This window comes from Sciurus carolinensis, chromosome 5 (genome assembly GCF_902686445.1).
Source record: "Sciurus carolinensis chromosome 5, mSciCar1.2, whole genome shotgun sequence".
NCBI classification, from domain to species: domain Eukaryota; kingdom Metazoa; phylum Chordata; class Mammalia; order Rodentia; family Sciuridae; genus Sciurus; species Sciurus carolinensis.
In genome coordinates, this window is record NC_062217.1 from 44,958,695 (window position 1) to 44,979,632 (window position 20,938).

Here is a 20,938-nt window from a genome sequence, read left to right on the forward strand (position 1 = left end):
GTTATTAAAAGTAAATTTTGGTCCAAAGGGAAAAGTCTTACTCATTTTGATTCACTTACAGGTTGCACAATACCTGACAAAGACAGTATACACTAAATACTAAACAGAGCAGACCTATTCCTCATTTAAATAAATAGGCTATACTAAGAATCACTCTCATCTGTAAAACATCACACTGATTTTTTTTGTCAGTTATCATTAGAATTTTTTTTCTTTTTTGTACTGAGGATTGAACCCAGAGGAGCTTTACCACTGAACTACATCTCCAGCCCTTTTTGTTTTTTAATTTGATACAGGGTCTCACTGAGTTGCTTAGGGCCTCAATTAATTGCTAAGGCTGACTCTGAACTTGTGATCCTGCTGCTTCAGCCTCCTGAGTCACTGAAGTTATCATTAGAGTTAAATGAAAATCATTTGGTTTTGGTAATAATAGGGAAAATGTACCCTAAAAATGAATTATCCATTATAATCCTCTTGGTTTTATGTAAATCAAATAGCTAAATTTCTCACTTGCAGTCAGTTTGGAAGGAGGCAGGAAAGTTATTCAAAAATCCAGTCAAGTATCTGCAAAATACACAGAAATAAAATATAAGATCTTTACTAGCACCATTAGAATACCAAGGTAAGAATCATAATGTCTATTACTTTTTTGTATAGTACAGAGTTAAAGACATTGTGAAGTCTAAAAATAATATTAATTCAGTGAAAACTAGCCTTAGGGAAAATTACATATATGCTAAAGAGGTAGTGTTAAATCAATATCATGAGATATTTTTTAATTATTTAAAAAATCTACTAAATAGTATTTTAATGAAATTATCTTCTATGACTGTGTGTGAGGTGTCAGCAAACTATATCCTGTGGGCAAAAATGGGTCTCCTTACCTGTTTTTTGTTTAAAAAAAAAAAAAAAAAGTTTAACTGGCACACAGACACACTCACTTCTGTCGTCAGTGTCTGCTTTTGCTCCACAGTGGCAGAGATGAGTAGTTAAGACAGAGACTGAATGTCACACAAAGCACAAAATATTTACTATCTGCCTCTTTAAAGAAAAATCTGGTCAATTCTACCACAGATAGAAGTTGGAAAACTAGCTAAAAACTAACCCGATTTGTATAACCGTGGATTTCTTTTTATTCTAGAATTTAGAATCTTTATGCAAAGATGTCATTGTAAAACATTTTTTAAAAGGTATAAAGATGATATGATAGAAATGTACAGATGTCAAGTACATAGTAAACATAAAGAACTTACATACAGGATTTTTTAAAGACTAAATCACTTTATTTTAATACTTTAAACATAAGGCTGCCTGATTATTCATTAACTAGGAAAAGGAATGGCTCCTTTTTGTAATAGAGTATGTTTCTACTACTATGGTCTCAATGAAAAAGTAGAAATAATTCTTTTTATAGGAATAAAGGAGTAGAATTAAGTATAGTTCATTATTTTTTAAATAAAGGGAGGAAAAGGCTGAAAGAGGAAGAAGAGAGGACAGGAAAGGAGGAGGGAGGGAGCCAGTCACAGAAAGAGATCAGAGAGAAGAGAGACTGCAGAGAGGAGGGAAAACCCAGTACCTCATTCTCTAATTGATATGAAGCCAATCTGTGTACCAAAATTAAGGCCATCTCGGACATGGGAGAAAAACTTGTCAGGATGACAAGATGTACAGAGGTTGAGATCCTGGTTCAGGTCTTGAATATTATGTGGAAGAATTCCTCCTTGTTCTAGAAGAATCCTTAGGATAAAGATTTTTAAAAGATAGCAAGCATTTATTTTACCAAATGTCAAAGAAATAAGAAAACAGTATGTATATTGATGTAAAAGAAGTCTAAGAAAGATCTGCTTGGAATAATGATAATTGTTATTTATGTACACAACATGGACTAGCCAAGAAATGGTAGATTTTTATCACTTAAGTTTATAAACAAACTATACAAACTTTCATTCTGTCCTTTAGACATGATCTAGTTACAGAATTTTATAATCAAAAGCAAGTGCTTATTTAAGAAGAAATTTCTCAAACTACAAGAGTATTTTTAACCAAGATTCATTTGGTTTAGACAGAGTATGCTCTTTAGTCATCTAACCCTCCTGTCTTCTTTCCTCTTTATTAACCATATTTTTCATAAAAACTTGTTTCTCCATACAACTTTATGACATGAACTATGAATGAATATTAGTGATACTTATTCAACAAGTCACATTTAAGAATCAATTTCAATCTTTTATACTTAAGTGTTAAATGAGGCAGAATCTGGATAAGGTTTTGCTGACTGGAAAAGAAACACAATTCAAATCAGCTATCAATTTTCCTCTGTAGAAATGACAAATATTTTTCAATAGATATTAAAAGAAAAATTTCCTGAATTCAAAATGCATGGGACCACAAAAAAATTGAAAGAGGCTATGTATTTATATTACCTAATATTTTTCTAAGATCCTTCCAATTAATTAGAAAATATGAACAATTTAAAAATATTAGCTTCCTAAATGTTTTTATATTCTGGAGAATTTACCTGAGGAATGACCATAAAGTAAAGTAAATGCCAGTTTTTCTATATGAAGTTTAAGTAGAAGTTTGGTCTTTTTCAAGGCCAACTGTTTCTTCCTTCACTTTTAAATCAATGAGAGATACCATACAAAAAATTTTATGTTATTTGAACCTGTTGAGAATAGACTCTACATTTAAAATGAGTTTTTGGGTAGTTATATTGCAGTTACTTAAATATCTGCCACCTGACTTCTTGGAGTTAGCTTTGTTCTCTAAAAATACTTTCATTTCAGGAGCAATAAACAATCATCAAACTTGCAATTCCACAGTGAAATCAAACATACCTGGTGGCTTTACGGATGTCAATATAGGGATTTGGTGAGTTAAAAAGTCGTACGCAGGCAGGATGAAGATTATAAAATGCGTTTGCTGATTCCCTGGGAAGAGTAAAACAGCAAGGTCCTACTGAAGGTCCCAGTACAACAATAATGTCTTCCAAGCTAGAGCCATATTCTGCTATCATAGCATTCACAGTAGCCATAGCGACACCTAATAAAGTACCTTTCCAGCCTGGTAAATAGAAAGAAAAAGAGATAAGGAAGATTAAAACATAAAATTTCAACTAAATTTATGTCTAAGTTAAAAATGAATAGATTCGGTTTGTGAATCACAAATTATTACATTATAGTACTTTTTTAAAAAATGAGATGTACTATTACAAAATACAAGACACAGAATAGATATTTAATGGAGTCACTGTCCTCTTCCTTTAAAAACTGTTCTATATGCTTAGTTTCCACCAGGGTTATATACATCTTTTTAAAATGCTAATTATGTTAAGAAACATATAAAATGTACCATTTTAAGTGTATAATTCAGTAGTATTAAGTGAATTTACACTGTTGTACAACCAATCTCCAGAACTTTTTCATGTAAATCTGAATTTCTATATCCATTAAATAACTAATTCTCCCTTCCCTCAGTCCCTGGTATCACAATTTTTCTTTGCTTCTACAAATTGTATTACTCTAGATACTCATATAAGTGAAATCACATAGTATTTATCTTTTTGTGACTGGCTTATTTTATTTAGCATAGATCTCAAGGGTCATCCATGATGTAGTATATATGTCAAATTTTCCTACCTTTTTAAGAACGAATATTATTCCACTGAAGTATACCACAATTTTCTTATTCATTCACCTGTCATTGGATGTTTAGGTTGCTTCCACCTCTTAGCTATTGTGAGAAATGCTGCTATAAACATGGGGGGATATCTCTTTTAGACTCTGCTTTCAATTCTTTTAGATATATATCCAGAAATAAAGTTGATAAATCAAATGGCAATTTTATTTTTAAATTTTTGAGGAATTGCCATACTGTTTTCTACAGCAACTGTACCATTTTACATTCCCAGCAACAGTATAACTAGGTTAAATTTCTCAGATCTTTAACACTTATTATTTTCTGAGGGCTTTTAGGTTTGTTTGTGTTTTGTTATTTTAATATTAGCCATCCTGATGGATATGAGATAAGATCCTGTTTTTTTATTTGCACTTCCCTAACTATGAGTTATAGTAAATATCTCCATATGTTTGTTGGCTATTTGTATATCATTTTTAGAAAAATATCTATTCCTTTGCCTATTTTTTAATCTAGTTGTTTTTTGTTGTTATTGTTGTTTAGTAGGAGTTCTTTATTCTGAATAATAATACCTTATCAGATATATAATGTATAAGTATTTTCTTCCATTCTGTATTTTTATGAATTGTCTTCTGATGCACATTTTAATTTAAATAGTACAATTTATCTATTTTTACATTTGTTATTTGTACCTTGAATATTTAAGAAACCATTGCTCAATTCAGTCATGAAAATTTAAGTTTATTCCTAAGAGTTTTATAGTTTAATTCTTACGTTTAGGTCCTTTATTCATTTGACTTATTTTGAATATGATGTAAGGTAAGAGTCTAACATTCTTTCGCATATATACATATATCCAATTCTCCTAGCACCATTTGTTGAAGTGACTGTCCTTTCCCCACTGGATGATCTTGGCACCTTTGTTGAAAAACATGTGACTGTATTTAAGGATTTATTTGGGGGCTCTGTACTCTATTGCACTGGTTTATAGGTATGTCTTTATACTAGTACCACACTGTTTTCATTACCATAACTCGCCAATAAGTTTTTAAATTGGGAAGCATGAGTCATTCAACATTGTTCTTTTTTTTTTCCCTGAGATTGTTGTAATTATCCAGAGTCCCTTGATATTCCAAGCAAATTTTAGGATGGATTTATTTAGAGAAAAGTGCTTTTGGGATTTTGTAGAGATTGTATTAAATCTGTAGATCACTTTGGGTCATATTGACAAAAATATTAAGTCTTCCAATCCATGAACATGGGCTTTCTTAATCATTTGTTTGTTTCTTCTTTAATTTCTTTCAGCAGTATTTTGTAGTTTTCATCTCTACCTCACTTTCTACACTGAAAATAAGTCTCTTTCAATTAACTTCTCCTTTTACACACTTCCCAGTTTTACTTTTCTTCCTCTTTGTTGGATCCTGTGGATTCTAAGTTTAAACCATTTCCTTCACTCCTGCTCCCATCTACTTTCCGAAGACAAAAATCTAAGAATACTGCTTTTTTCCTTTATTCCCTATATGGGGAGTTCGATTCAGTTGATTTAACTGGTTAACAAGGCATTCCCTTACTCCTTCCTTCAGCACTCCATATATATATCCATATGTATATCTAAAGCTAAGCACTCAGGTGAAGTGATCACTCTTTCCAGATAAAGGAAGATAATAAAGAAAGTAAGAAATATTTAGATGATAGAGTCAAGTTCTGCTGGTAACCCACTGGATATGTGGTCATGGGAAGAACAGAATGAAATATCAGATTCTGTAAGTGTATGAATGTGCTATCAGTAACCAAAATAGGAGACCTATGTGGTAGAGAAGGCTTTAGGAAAAACATGTTACATTTTTAACATGATGATTTTGAGCTACCTCTGAAAATGCAGGCAGTGATTTCAGAAGAAAGCAACTACATAAAAGCATTTTGAGCTAAAAAGAGATATTGTCAAGGCTTTTATACAGACAAGAGCATCTCTCTGCCTTGGAGGCCTTCTTTAATTATTTACATACCTGTAATTTATTCACCCCCTCTCTATTTGTTTCTTTCCTAAAGGACACGCATATGCAAATATAATACATCTGGCTAAAGAATTTTTATTAAATTAATCATATAGGATTTTTACTTTCTGATATCTGATAAAAAATTTAAGTATGTAACACATCTAATTGTATCCTATTTCAAGGTTAATTTAATAATATCCTAAAAGTTTACTTTTATAACTTCATTTTGACAGCTTAATATTAGCTATCTTTTTTTATTGACAAAAATTTTATGTTTATTGTGTGCAACATGGTGTATTGAAATATGTATACATCATGTAATCACTAAATCAAGCTAATTAACATATGCATTATCTCACATACTATTCAAAACAAACAAAATGCATTGATAGTCCCATGGTGTACAACAAAGGAAACTTAAAGTCTTAAATGGATAATAGAAAAGATAAAAGACCAAAAGTCAATGAGAGTAGTAGCAAATTAAAGTTATAAAGGAACAACAGAATAAACCCAGAAATAGTGCAAGTGTAGAAATTATAGAGACTAGAGTAGAAATCAATGGCGGGGGGGACAAAGATAAAAAAGGATCAACAAAGCCAAAACATGTTTCAACACTATATAGCGAATAATAATGGGACATAACCCAAGGAGGATTAGTGGTTATAAAGAATTTAGAGAAAATTTTCATGACACTAAATTTTAAAAAATTTAAAAATGAACAGATGTCTAGAAAAAAAGTAATTTATCAAAGCAAATCAATCCCTGCATAGTCCTTTAAACATATGGAATTAGTCATTTCAAATGGGATTTTGGTAAAGGAAAAAAAAAGGTCCAGAAAATTTTTAACACAATCTCTGATATTCAATGCGAACTCTTTTACGTAACTGAATAACATGAACATTTATTTATTGTATGAAACTTGTTATATTATTAATTTCAGAAGATTGTTGTAACTATTAGTATTAATGAGCAAAAAATTTTGTGAATTCCTACATTAAATATTTAGCCAATGTAAAGTAACTGAATTGTCTAGCAATCTGTGTATGGTGTTGCAGATGTCAGTAAGCAGAGTTCACTAAGTTTGCCTTGATTTTTCTACTTAATCTTTTTTTTTTTTGAGGTTCAATTTATTCTTTTATTCTTTTTTTAATTTTACAGAATGCATTTTGATTCATTGTACACAAATGGGGCACAACTTTTCATTTCTATGGTTGTACATAACATAGATTCACACCATTCGTGTAATCATACACGTACATAGGGTAATGATGTCTGTCTCATTCCACGATCTTTCCTTCTCCCACCCACCTCATTTTCCTCTACACAATCCAAAGTTCCTCCATTCTTCTCTTACCCAATATTAGCTGTCTTAAAACCAAACATTTCAAATAATTAGAAGTAAATAATATCTCCTTTTCAAAACCAGGAACTGAGATTCAAAAACTAACTTTGACAATGTCATATTGTAAACCTGACTTCTCAACCAATTTCATTAATTTAACTAGGTCAAAAGAAAAATATGACACTTTCTCCTTTATCTATGATTTAAATATCAAAGTAGTCACAGATTTACAAGTAAAAGGAATTCAAAAGATCACTCCTCATTTCACATAGAATCACAACCACTAGATAATCTAAATATTATCTAAAAATACTTTCAGAAAACAAAATTGTTACCTTAGTATAGCATCTAAAAGTACATATTTGCTCTTATCTTCAGCAAACAGTTCAGTTAAATACATTCAGTCATTTAAACTAAATGCAGTTTTCCAAACACATCTTGCTTTTCTTAACTCTCTTTACATGTGCTGCTGCATCTGTGTGAACTCTCTTTCTATAACATGCCTGACACATTGCTATTCCCTGGTACTTGGATATAAAGAGCCCCCAACCAGTGGCAGCACCATGTCCCTAGGCAGTGCTTTGACAAGTATGGAGGGTTGTTTGATTATTGCAATGACTAGAGGTGCTACTGGCCTTAAGAATTTCAAGGGCCAATGATACTCTCAAGGGCACAATAGGATTAGCTTGCCCCAAAATGTTAATAACATCCTTGCTTGAAATACTGACACTTAGCCAAAATATAAAAATTGCTCAGAAATCTACCTGGGTACCACCTCCTTTGGGAATTCTATTCTGATTCATATAAATTGACTTATATACTCCCTTTATCTGCTCCTATAATAAGAGTATGCAGGCCCCACCTCCATCATTGTACTTATCACAAAGTAATATAATGAACTGTCTGTTATGCTCAGTAGAAAAAAAATATCCTGTATTAAAAATTTAGTAAAATCCTAAATGCTTAATTAAGTATACTTACCAGAGTGAGCAACTCCACATGCTTTTTTGACAGGATCTGCAAAAACTAGAGGTATGCAGTCAGCACCAAGAGCTGCTACTGTGACTCCTCTCTCGTTTGTGGTTATTCCATCATAAGATTCTGGCTCCTTCTTTCCCATAATCCAGACTTCATTGGCATGATCAGTCTAATACCAAAGATACATGACAAAGAAGTCTTGAAAATGGGGTTTCTCATAACATAAGCTTTTCTGAAAGTACTTATTTCAGCACAAAATTATATAACCAGTATAAGGTTACTAGTATTCAGTAAGTCTATCACTTCAATATAAAATACTAAATGCAGTATCTCTGCATGTTTTATTCAAAGGAAAAGTGGGTTTTAACACTTAAAAATTCAATAAAGTTCATTGTGAACATCATATTAGAAATGAGTACTACTTTTCCAAAAAGTAGAAATTTAATGTTTTAATAAATAATTTAAATAAATTATCAAATTAATGTCATATTTACTTTTCCTAGACCCAAATAAAGCTAGAAATTTGTAAGAAACAAAACATCAGTTCCTTAATTATGATGCTAGTGTTTAGAAAATAATGGCCTTTTTTTCCTACCATTCAGGAATCTTTCTTCTATATCAAAAAGGGCAGTGTTACTATACTAAGAAAACCATACTTTTAGTATTGATATATATATATATATATGTGTGTGTGTGTGTGTGTGTGTACATATATATTTAGAATACATGAGATTTATATAAATATGAAATTTATATAAATATATATATTTATGAGATTTATATATCTCATAAAATTGATCTTTAGGCTATAACATATAAATCTAAGAAAAATAACTACTAAAAATGTAGATAAAACACCAGAAGCAAAAGTGAAATAGCTTAATTAAAATCCATGTAGTTACTGGTACAGCCAAAAATATACTTTATCTATGGTCTAAAAATACAGCCCAAAATACAAATAAAAAATTTACCTTTATTCGATAAAATTTCTCCACGTTAAATCCAGCAGTATTTGCCAACCTACGTAGATTTTCTTGAACAACTACCTTGGGATCTCTTCTTTTGGAACTACTGAAGAGATTGAATGAGCTAAGAGTTGGTATATAAGATATCCCACCTGTTCTTGTAGTAAATCCATGTGTGAAAATACCTGTTAAAGATAAGTAATGAAGAATAAAAAGATGCTCTCCAAAAGACTACAAAGCACAACAAAAACCAGTCTCTCCAGCAAACCTTCCCTGATTACTTCAACCAGCTCTTATTTCTTTGGCTTCTAATTCTGACAGCACTTGTACCTCCATATGTTCTTATTACATACTTTCATATGCTCTTATTGCTCTTCAAAGAGTACCTTTTGTCTCATCTGTCTTTTTTGTACCAATAGCTTATAGCTCACAGTAAATACTGTCTAACCAAGAAAGAAGATAGATTATTTTAAATTTCACTATTCTGTGAAAGTTTCAATGAGTTGATGTTTCAGAATTTCTAAATAAAACTTTTTCAGTGTTACAAATCTCACTGTAAAGAAAGGCTGGGAAATTTGCTTAAAGTCAAATTTGTTTATTTAGGATGGTTGTCAAGGAGTCTTCCCTTGTCACCCCTGACCCACAAGACCCATCCATAACACATTGCAAAAGATGCTAATGAACAATAAGTAAATGAAAGAAAAGGTGGGGCAAGGTGAGCAACCTCTGAAGAAAGAATGGATTATTATGTATACAGAAAAACAACAGATACTGTTGAATATACCTGGGATCAAAGGAGATGTGATAATACTTAATTCTCCTTTCAGTGTTGGCAGACTTCTCAAATATGTTTCTATTTCTCTCTGGATTTCTTCTAGTTTATGAGTTGTGATTGTGTTTATCTCAGTGGACTGTTTCAAAAGGCCATCCCTCAAAGTCACCTGTAAATCTTCAAACTCAAAATTGTAAACCTCAGTGAAGAGTTGATCAATAAAAGCCTTCATTAAGGTTTTCCTGTGTGCAGGTACAATTACCTTAATGCTGCTCAGATTTTTTTCATCTATTTTTTGTTTAATGGTATACAAAGAGGCAGCCATGCTGGGATTACTAACAGTCTCAAATTCTCTCAAGAGAGGTAATAATCCATTGCTTGTTTCCAGTTCACAATTATCATGTTCACCATCCCTTTCACAGCTGATGTTACTGTAACCCATTATGCAAAGGAACTTGGGCTTGGCAGCATGGTGGTATTGGATGGCATTCAATGTCTTCAATAGTGTCTGATAGCAGTTTTTCTGACAGTTCAATTTCAAATCAAAGAGATCAATCAAAACTGCATCTGCCATCTTTCAATAAAATAGAAAGTTCTTCAAAGAAGAGTTCTGTGCCAAATAAATTACCTGAAAAGAAAAAGTAGAGCAAGTAAGAATACAAAATTATATCATTTTCTTACAGTTACAACAGAAATTTATGGTGAATAAAAAAGAATTGCATTGACCTAAAAAAGAAACCAAAATAGTACATCTATACCCCTTCCAGAAAAGATAGTCCACTATTAATCATAACAGAAACATGACAAAGTCATCTTTTAATTATTTTTGTGAACGTATGGGTACATCTTTCCAGAATAATTCATTTGCTTTATTTTCTTTATATAACAAATTTAAGTAGGAAATTACTTGTTGACTTAAAGTCCTGCTTTTTTAATTACAGGGTGCCAATCTATGTGCTCTATCATTAGTCCTGCATGATTGTTAAATTAGGTCACGTTCCCCTCATATGAAATACAGAGGCTTTAAGTTCAAAAGGTTAACCTGAAAATTCAATTTTTGTGGTGATGAAAGCTGAGAGACTAACCGGTTTCCTCTCAGTACACACACTCCTGGCAAGGATCACATAAGCGGCTGCGATCGGATCCAAGGCTCTTCCTACCTACCTGGTTACTGACTGGCGCCGAATTCCTCACCTTCAGCCCACCCGGGTTAATAATTTCTCATTGGTGACCCTCTGGGTGACCCCTCTGCCCAGACCCTGTTCTCCCGCCGCCCCTCGTCCTCTCCGCTCCCGCCGAGGTTCATTTCGCCATGTGTGAGAGGGTGGCCGCCCGCCTTCGCTGGGCGCTGTGGATGCCCACCTCGCGCGTCTGTCACCTCGCGCGTCTGTCACCTCGCGGTTCCCGTCCGCCGTCTGGCGCTCGGCTCAGAGGCGCGGACTGCAGCTCTGCACCCTCCCGGCTGCTCCACGGACCGCTCCCCGCCCATTTGGGACTTGGGGACCTGCGGACAGAAGCACACCACGCGCGGATCCCCCTCCTCGCGCCTCACCCTCGGCTGCTCGGCCTGTCTGCGGGCAGCGCGGCCACGATCCGCAGCCTCCCGCCCGCAAGAAACCGGGAAGCCGCGAGCCCCACCCACCTTTGCCACTCACCGCGACCGCGCGTCCCAGCGGCCTCCGCGCCGGCTCCGGGTGGAAACCCGACGGCTGGGGCTCGGGGGCCGGGGATTCCCGGGACCGGTCGGCGTCGCGCTTTCGCCGCCGCTCAGCAGTTCCGGGTCAGGGCGGCTGCCGAGGCCGGAGGCGCAGGAGCCGTAGCCGCGAAGGACCCTCTGGCCGACCCAGGCGGGTCAGCGGGCCTGAGGCGGGCAGGCCGGGCCCGGAATGGGGGCGGCGGGAGCCGTGAGGGCGGGATATGGGAACCGTGGGTCCTGTGAGGGCCGGGTGGGCGGGAATGGCGGCCGCCTGGTCTGGAGCGCGGGCCGGGCGGGAAGGAGCCGGGACTGCAGGCAAGTCCTCTGAATGGGCTGGAAGTCCCAGCAGCTGGCGCTTCCCGACAATCCGCTGACCCAGCAGTGTGGTCAGGACACTAGGTTTAATCAGCCCAGGCCTGAGCCTGTCACGTTAGCCCTTAGCAACTCCCAGGGTTCAAGGAATGGGCCTCTGGGGGCAGATTTTTTTTTAGTGTAGTTTTTCTTTGCCTTTTTGCTGATTCTGCTTTTCTTGTGAAAAGCAGCTCCTTACGTTTATTTACAACATAAATGCCCCTTTTGCTCCCCTCTTTTTGCCCTTTTTAAAAAATATGTGCCTCTAATTGAACAGGAAAGCACCAAGTATTACAATCGTGTTAAAGGTACAATTAAGCATCCGTTACTTATCTTCCAGGAGTATAATCTTAAAAATATTGAGCAGCTAATGTATGGAAGGTGTGTGCTATGGTAAAGGGGGAAAAAATTCAATCTCCACAGAATAAGAGATAGGTGCTCTCTGTAGAACTGCTATGATGGAAGAAGAGGTCCCTTTATTGTTGCTCATGTTAAGTGCTGAAGAAGCTTTGCCTGAATGATCCAGAATCTCCATGTATGGGAGTTTAGAAGAGCTCTTGGATGTGAGCATCTGTTTCTTCTTGACCAGAGACTGGACGCACCAGCCCAGAATAGGAACCCATTCTCCATTATCCCTGGCAACTGTATTTGTCAAATTTATATTTTCTTTGGATGTTTGTTAAGAACCCTGAGTGGCAAGTGGTAAACCTAATTAGAAGATCCCCTCTACCTTGAGTTTGTTTTGTGTTAACTGTTACCTCTAGCAAAATACAGGTCTTTTAGTTATTAAGCAAGTTTAATATATTTATTCCTGCTTTTACAGTCAGTGTTGAGAATTCAGATTCTTTCATGCAACAGAAGTGGCAGTAAGAAACAAAAAGAAAATATTTCAAAAATAGTTGTTAGGGAAGAGAATTTGTTATATTGTGTTTACAGCCATTCCCTTTTCACCATCTGGTACTTACTTCATCTGTCATCCCACTCTTATTCATCCTACCCCAGTGGTTTTCAGTCCTGGCTACGCATCAGAATTAAAGTGGAACTTTTAAAAAATAATAATGCAGGGAACTACACCCCAGATATACATTGAATCAAAATCTCCTAGAATCAGGCCTAGCACGTTTTGTTTTTCTTTTTGTTTTAATCTTTATAGATGATTCAGATGCATAATTAGGTTTGAAAAAATAACTGCCTTCTTCCCATGCCATTCATATAAAGGCTGTTCTTTGAATTTCATCTTTACATTTGCTATTTGTTCTACTTAGAACACCCTTCTTTTTGTATGCCTGTTTAACTGCTCTTTATTCAAGTCTCCAGGCTCAAACATAGCCTTCCTTGAATCCCATTCCAGAAGCAGAATAGTTTCTTTAGCATTTTGTTCACATACAAGAAGCCCTGTCATATATACAGTCCAGACCCATATATAGACAATAAATTGAAAAAGTTGATCAAACATTGAATTGTATACTTTATAAGGATGAACTTTGTGTCATATAAATTATATCTAAGCAAAGCTTTAAAAAAAAAAATATATATATATATATTGGTTGTAGGTAGACACAATACCTTTATTTTACTTTTATGGGATGCTGAGGATTGAACCCAGAGCCTCACGCGTGCTGGGCAAGCGCTCTACCACTGAGCCACAACTCCAGCCCCATAAGTGAAACTTTTTTAAAAGAGAAAACAGCAGTTAAAACAGAATCATGAAAGAATGTAACATAATAAACTTTTATTTTAATCTAAAACAACTGTATGCTCATTTGCCAATCTATTGAGAAAGTCCAGGGCCTTTTCTTTGCACATGGTCTTCTGATGGGAGTTCTGCATTTTATCTCTTGCATAAACCATACAGCTAAACCACTAGTAAGATTTCCCAAGATTTTGTTCCTTTAAGAGGAAAATAATTTTAAAACCCTTGTGAAGCAACCTGATTGCAATTTATAATCTTTTCTAGTTATCTCACCCAGTTTTATTGGCTCTTTCTGAAATATTAAACATAGGTTTTAAAGAAATAACAAACTTTATTTCCATGCTATTTTATCTATTTACATAATATTAAGTTATAAAAGCACAATATCAAGTACAAGTAGCATAAACAGATTTGGAACAAATACAAGTAACTCATAGAACAGTACATCTGGTAGTGCAGAAACAGACTCATTGGAGACTACTTTCTTAGCCATGAGTATTTAGCATGATATGGGAATTAATCACATGATTTATAAAAGAAATGGGTTAATTGGTTAGAGGTCAAATGTAGTTAGGATAGGAGAGCATCTACTGTGTCTCTCCATTTTAATTATTTGACTATAAATCTTTCTTCCTCATAGAAATTTAGAACATTTATTCTGAAGGCAGAAATTGGACCTTGTCTTTTAAGGGGAACTACTGGGGAAATCCCCAGGCATTCTTACCCAAACATGTAAATCTTATGAGAACAAGTGGAATTTTTAAAAATTGTTAACAGTTGCTTTTAAGTCATTTACACTACAGTTTATGGATCTTTAATGAAAAGGTCATGTAACAGATAAAATTTTCCTCGTTAAAAGCTTGTACTAGTTTCCTGGGGCTGCCATAATAAATTTCCACGGAGTGGATGGTTTAAAATAACAAAAACTTGTTCCTTCACAGTTATGAAGGCCAGATTATAAAATTGAGATGTTGACAGGACTTTGTATCCTTTGAGGTTTCCTTGTCTCTTCCAGTTTTTGATGGCTCCAGACATGCCTGACCTGGTGACTACATATTTTGGGGGTCCATGCCTCCATCTTCCTGTGGTCTTTCTGTATGTCTGAGTCTCAAGTCTCTCTCTACATTTCTCTTATAAGGACAGTTTGAAAATAAATGAATATCAACCAAATGAGAACAAGCAAAGGCTATTTGTTCAGAGGTTGCAAGGAAGTCCGCTACCATCTGCATTTTGCTGAGTCAGAGGCAGGCAATGGAGTGGGTATGACTTGTTTAGAGGTGTAGACATGGGGAAGCTACAGGCAAGCTAATTAGAAGTGAGGCATCCTATGTGATTGATCATGGGTATATATTTGGCATTTTCTGGTTGGTCCTAAGTTGGAAGCAGCGATAAGAATTAGGGAAAATATCATCTGGTAGTGACCATTTTGAGGCAGTTGTTATAGTTGGCTTCCTGAGTTGTTATTAGACATTGTGTTCCAACTTTCTACATTTCTGATTTATAGATAACAAATTGGCTTCCTGGACTGCTTACTGTAGATAGTGAGTTGGTTTTCTGGGTTGTTTGCTGCAGGTTGTGTCAGGTTGCCATTGTCTATTTACATATTTATTCTTTTATATGCCATTGAATTTAGGGCCTTAACCAAATCACATCTGCAATGATCCCTTCTTTTCCCCCACATTAGGTCACATTCATAGGTTTGGGGCTTTAGGAGATGGATGTATCTTGGAAGCCACCATTGGACCCACTGAAAAGCACTTCTTGGTTTAGAAATGATGCTTGCTTGTTCAGAGGAATAAAACAGAACGAAACAAAAATCTTTTCACTTAGTGTCCTAATTGAGACAGGCAGGTAGGTTAGGACTAGACTTCACTGAAGGCATATCATTTTCTGTCACAACGGCAGGGACATTTTGAAATGGTTGCCTGGGCATTCTTTAAAGCTTGAATTGGAGCTTCAGACCAATCCCTTTATGCCTATACTCCAAATGAGATGTTTTGATAGGCACTAACAAAACATGTCTATATATTCAGAGAGACACCACCTTTGGTAGAAAACTTGAAGCAATGTGGATAATACATGAATACTGTCTATATTATCTTAGAAAGTTAAAGAGCAAAACAAACCTTTTCTGCTTCTTTCTGTTTTCACTGTTTTCAGTATCCTAAAATTTTAGTCTCATTGCCTGGTCAGAAAAGGGAAAAATCACTAGTTTTAGTAGATTCTAAGACCTTATATATAAGACCTATATAATATAATATGTTATATAATAAAATTTTCATGATTTGATTTATTAATTCCTTTTGGATGGTGGCTGGCTATATTCTAACCTCTTAAAAACTGTGGTTGAAAGTCCTGGGCTAGAGTTGTAGCTCAGGGGTAGAGTGCTTCCCTAGCACATGTGAGGCACTGTGTTCAATCCTCTGCACCACATTACAATAAATAAATAAAAATAAAGGTATTGTGAAAAAAATTTTTGAAAAGAAAATCCTTCAGACTTGACTCTGAAGTTCAATTTCAGGTGATTTATGTAATTCCAATGGATTATCAGTAGATGGCAGTAGATTGTTTTCATTTTTTTTCCTTTCTATTATAGAGATCCAGAAAAAGCTCAAAACACTCAATTTTACAGCAGATATCCTTTCATGATTAGTTGGTTTAAATAAATGTCATGCAAGTGTTCTTCAACTTATATTGCTTTAGAAATAGAGATCAAGAAGTACCAGTAATTTTATTTTATTATTTTTATTGTATAAATCTAATTTGCTTCTTTCTTCAAGTTACTTCATCAAATATTTTAGGGAATACAAAAATGAGTAAGACATTGTATTAGCCTTTTTGCAGCTTAAAGTCTAAGGGGAAAGATGGTACAAAATAATGAAATTAAGAGTAAATGTATTGAATATTTACTATGTGGTGGGAATTTGCTGAGTGCTTTATATGCATTATTTAATTTCATGCATTGTCCTTACAATAACACTAATGAGGCAGGTATAAGCTGTAAAGTGGTACAACCTGGATTCAAAACTAGCTTTATCTTACTCTAGAACCTATAATGTTATCTATCATAGTAATAGAGACAGAGAAACAATTGTATTAAAAGAGAGAGATCACAGAGGCCCAAAAAGATTTCTTAAAGAAAATGCCACCCAAGGTACAGTTTGATGATTGGTTGTGATGTTGACATGACCAGACAGTATTGTAAAAGCAATATTCTGTCAGAACAGGATAAATTGGAGAAGAAATAGACCACAGTTAGACACTTATTATGTGCCAGCACTTGTGGGTCTCTACTTTCATGGAGTTTACATTAGTTGAAGGATACAAAAAAGATGTAAATGTAAAAGATGTCAGTGGTAATAAATGTCAGTGATAATAAATGCTATTAAGCAAAGCAAGGAAACAGAAGATGAAAGAATAGGGTCATGTTTTTAAAAGAGTTGTCAGGAAAGGCTTCTCTGCTAAGACAGTTATTTGGGATTAGGTAAGGAAAGATTGATAGAATTTAAAGTTAGAACCAATTAATGAAAAAAATTGCATGTAGCATGTATGATAACTAAAAGAATCAAGATACTAAATTGTCTCAGGTAAGATTTGGGGCAACAGCCTTGGGCAGCCTACCTGTGGGGTATCTTCAGATATTTCTCAAGAGGCCTATGAAGTGATGACAGTGAGCTCTCCTTTTTGATTATCTGGGTATATGTAGTTGAATTGCCCTGGGCTCTACACCTTTCTAGAGACCTCTCTGCTAATTATTCTGGAGGTTTGGCCTGAACAACAATAAAAAATGAACTTGTAACTTACTGAGATGGAAAAAAACTATGAAAGAGCAGGTTTAGTGGTAGTGATTGAGTGGAAAAAGAAACCAGAGTTCAATTTGGAACATATTAAGTTGAAATGCCTGTTTAAAATCCAAATGGAGGTACCAAGTAGTTTGGCCTGAGTCTGTACTTCAAGAAGGATATTCAGGCTAGAATATAACTTTGGGAGTTGTTAGTCTATAAATGGATTTTAAAGCCATAGAACTGGATTGGCTGGATGACCAGTAATATGCATATGAGAAAAATAGATAAGGACTGAACTCTGAAACATTCCAACATGTGAGAAAGATGAGAAGGAATCAGCAAAAGAAATCAAGTGTGGTTTTTCAGAGAAGGTGACCAAATGTGTCATTAGGTTAAGTAAAAGGGAGCCTGAACTTGGCCATTGAATGTGACAACATGGAGGTCAGATAAGAGCTTTAGGGATAGTGTGGCAAATCTTGATTCTTTTGTTTTCAAGAAGAATGAGGAGAACAGAAGTGAACAGCATGTATTCTTGGCTATAAATGGGAGCAAGAAATGTGTTAGTAGTTGATAAGGATTATAGAGTCAAGGCAAGGATGGTGGTGGTGGTAGTTGGAGATGTATGATGAGTAATTTAGGATGATACATATGACCAAATAAAGAGGGGAATTATGTTGAGAGAACATTAAGTAATGTCCTTGAATAAATGAGAACATCTAAGAGCAGAGGATTGACCTTAAAGGAGACTTTATTCGTTGTAAGAAAAGGATAGACTAGTATATAGGAAGGTCCAGAAAGACTAGTAGATGAATAATTTACTAACCTCTGATATTTTCTACTATTCAGTTAAATAAGAAAATAGGTTATTAGCTAAAAAGGGAAAATAGATGTGGGAGGTTTGAAGAGAGAAGAGGAGTGAAATAATCATCCATAAAACTTTATAAGTTCTAAGGGCCTATAATCAAGGGCCCACTTGACAAAATTGCCTTGAATTTAAAATGAGACCACATTTGTGTGTGTCTTTTTTTAAAGCATGTTCAGCTACTTGAGCATAAGTGAAGCAACTGGTTGGATTTTTCCAGGGAAGTAGGTCAGGGAAAGAACTCTAAGGGAAGTGGGGGTGAAGGCAAAGGAATGTAGGCCAGATAAGGAGGTAAGAATACATGAAGAGCTGAAGGATCACATAAAGGTAGAAGTGTTAATAGATTGGAAGTCTTGGGTGTGATTCAACAACTATCATCGAAATACTGGATGGAATTAGCTAGAAAATTAAAATGTAGTTTTCATCTTTGATAATGTATGAAATACTTTTATAATCTGTGGGTGACTGGGGAGAGTGGATGAAAGAAGATATCAAGGAACCGAGAGGCCAGGGTATAAGATGTACCATCTGTGTGGATATAGAAATTCCAGAGAAAAGTAAGGGGGGAAATGATGCAGAAACGGTAAATCAGATGTTATAATCTGTGAAGAGGAGAGAACTAAAGATAAGTTAATAACAACCAGGACAGGTAAAACTTAGTTTGATGGCATGAACTTCAAAGAAATCAGAGGTTTTAAACAGAAGAGAAGGATACTAGTTTGGCAGTGCTGACAGGGAACAGGAATAATGCCTCACCTCCACGTATAGTAATGACTTGAGGATGAAGAAGCAATATCTCTGGATTTCAGTTCAAGTCAAAAGGTGAAGGAAAAGTTCACTGAAGTCATGAAAGATAGAATTTTTGCTGTAGATGGACCTTAATTCAGCAACCACAATGGAAGGATTATAAAAGTGTTGAGGAGTGGGTATCACAACATCAAATTAAGGGACTTAGCAAGTGAATACAGATGGGTTTTCATGATAAGTGACCCCTAGGGAAACAGTATAATGTTCCCTAGGGAACAGTATAGGAAATGACTCCAATTTAGAGGAAAGAGAAGCAGGACTCACCAGGGACTCACCAGGAAGGCAACCGAGCTAGCAGGAACTTAAGAGGAGCAGGAAGAACTCTCTGGGTTCTCTCTTCAGTCATGCAAATTGTGATACTGAGGCCACGGGAAGTCTGTAGGAGCTACAGCAGCTCCATCAATGTACTTTACTGAAATAGTTCCCCAAAGAAAAAAAAGGGAATAGTATGAAAGGGAATAGAAAGAAGGAAGTTGGGGGCTAGGGATGTAGTTCAGTGGTGAAGTTATGTTCTTAGTAGACAAACAATCCCTAGCACTACCAAAAAGAAAAAAGAAAAAAAAAAAAAAAAAAAAAAAAGGAAGTTGATTAAAGCAACAAAGTGACTATAAAAGAGTAGTTCAATAGTAATTGAAAATAGTTTGATTCTGGAGGGATAAAGATATAACTCTGCCCTTAAAGTATAATCTTGGTAGTTTAGTTCAAGAGCATAAAATTTGGAGCCAAAATACCTGAATTTAAGTCACATCTCAATAGCCACCTGGTTTCACTTAAAGTTTCTTGATCTATTGGTGCCTCACTGTACTTTTCTGTATAATGAAAATTATAATAATAATATTTATCTCATACAACCAAATGAGTTAGTATTTGTAAAGTTCTTAGGATACTGCCTGGTACAACATAAACACTATATAATATAGTTTTTGTTGTTAGTGTTGTTGTTGTTTAATCTAAACCACTTATAACAATGTCCAGCATAAAGTAAGCACAGTAAAGTGCTTATTGAGAGAACTGAGTAAAAGTATAAAGGCATGCCTTTTCAAGTTAGGTGGGCAGAATTAAGGATGTAGTCTGTGATCATGAAAGGCAAACTAAAGAGCTCGAGAGAAAATTAGATTTGGATTTGTTAGCACTGATCTGGGACAATTCTGTGTGCTATAAGGAAAGGACATAAACTAATGACATGAACAGAGTAAATGGGCTCAGCATCTGGGAGGACTTCAGGAAAGGGGTGAATTTGAAGTGAGGTTGGAAGGAAGTGACATGAAGAGACAGGAAAGAATAATAAATTTTCAGGGGTGATTATGACAATCTGCTAATTAAGCTCTCAGGATTTCTTTTGCATGGTAAGGTATTTCCGGATAGACTTAAGTCTCCTTAGGTAGGAAGCAATTTAACTTTGTTTTTCTCTCTTTTTGTTTATACACTATGTTTCAATCCTTTAAAACATGTATAACTAATACATGAGTATTTTGCCTATAATCTTTAGGAAAATACTTAGTGATTTTGAACACTTCCTAGCATGTGCTTTACTTTATGACATTTCACTCTTTTTTTTGACTTGCAAAGCCTGTAATCACTTGAGTACAATTTGGGAAGATTCACAGTTTTGATATATGCCAATTAAGAATTTTTTTAAAGGCTCAGTCATCCGAATAGAAAAATCCTATGTTTAACTGGAGATAGCAACTTCCAATTTCAAAAGTACTTATTGACATTGGATTTCTTTTATGTATCAAAAACCTTGAACCATTTTCTTTGTGGAGGAATGGAGAGGCAGATTTGAATACCTTCTTTCCTAAAGCTGATAATGCCCTTTCTGCCAACTCAGCATTTTGTGTTGGGACACCTTTCTCTTCATCTTTCAATGGAGAAAAATATATATTCTTTTATCTTATCAGTTACTCCCAAATAAAGTACACTGACATATGATTTTAAACCTGCTTAGGTCTTACCCCAGCCAAAATAACACTGGACAGGAATGCTATATTCCCCACATTCTATTCTCGTGGTAGAGATTGCTAAAGCATTCTTAGAACTGAATCTCACCAATT

The 20,938-nt window shown here is 35.2% G+C and overlaps 2 protein-coding genes across 11 annotated transcripts in view; one reads left to right on the plus strand and one right to left on the minus strand.

The window, feature by feature from the left end:
• Window positions 1–303: 303 nt before the first annotated feature.
• On the minus strand, window positions 304–11,615 carry Lacc1 (laccase domain containing 1). 6 transcript variants are annotated; one of them, XM_047553639.1, is made up of 7 exons: window positions 11,346–11,615; window positions 9,703–10,318; window positions 8,925–9,103; window positions 7,957–8,122; window positions 2,838–3,063; window positions 1,577–1,737; window positions 304–564 (listed from the first exon to the last, which is right to left on the minus strand). In XM_047553639.1, the coding sequence occupies exons 2-6, from the start codon at window positions 10,262–10,264 to the stop codon at window positions 1,578–1,580; spliced, it is 1,293 nt and encodes a 430-aa protein (XP_047409595.1). In that variant the 5' UTR covers window positions 10,265–10,318; window positions 11,346–11,615; the 3' UTR covers window positions 304–564; window position 1,577. The 6 variants fall into 6 exon arrangements, with proteins under 6 accessions (XP_047409595.1, XP_047409594.1, XP_047409599.1 ...); XM_047553638.1 differs by lacking the exon at window positions 11,346–11,615 and adding an exon at window positions 11,053–11,315; XM_047553643.1 differs by lacking the exon at window positions 11,346–11,615 and adding an exon at window positions 11,243–11,263.
• Window positions 10,930–20,938, plus strand: part of Ccdc122 (coiled-coil domain containing 122) — a 37,030-nt gene continuing 27,021 nt past the window's right edge. For 2 of the 5 annotated variants that reach the window (XM_047553633.1, XM_047553634.1), the window contains exon 1: window positions 10,930–11,537. In XM_047553633.1, the coding sequence (XP_047409589.1) occupies window positions 11,003–11,537 (535 nt within the window). In that variant the 5' untranslated portion in view covers window positions 10,930–11,002. Of the gene's footprint in view, window positions 11,542–20,938 lie in introns of all 5 variants that reach the window. The other 3 variants (XM_047553635.1, XM_047553637.1, XM_047553636.1) reach the window with 2 other exon arrangements.

Coding starts and splice junctions, on each gene's coding strand:
- Lacc1 (XM_047553639.1), bottom strand. CDS start 10,264: ATGGCAGATGCAGTTTTGATTGATCTCTTTGATTTGAAATTGAACTGT. Junction 8,123..8,924: donor AGAAATTTTATCGAATAAAG/GTAAATTTTTTA, acceptor CTTTGGTATTAG/ACTGATCATGCCAATGAAGT. Junction 3,064..7,956: donor ATGTGGAGTTGCTCACTCTG/GTAAGTATACTT, acceptor TCTATTTACCAG/GCTGGAAAGGTACTTTATTA.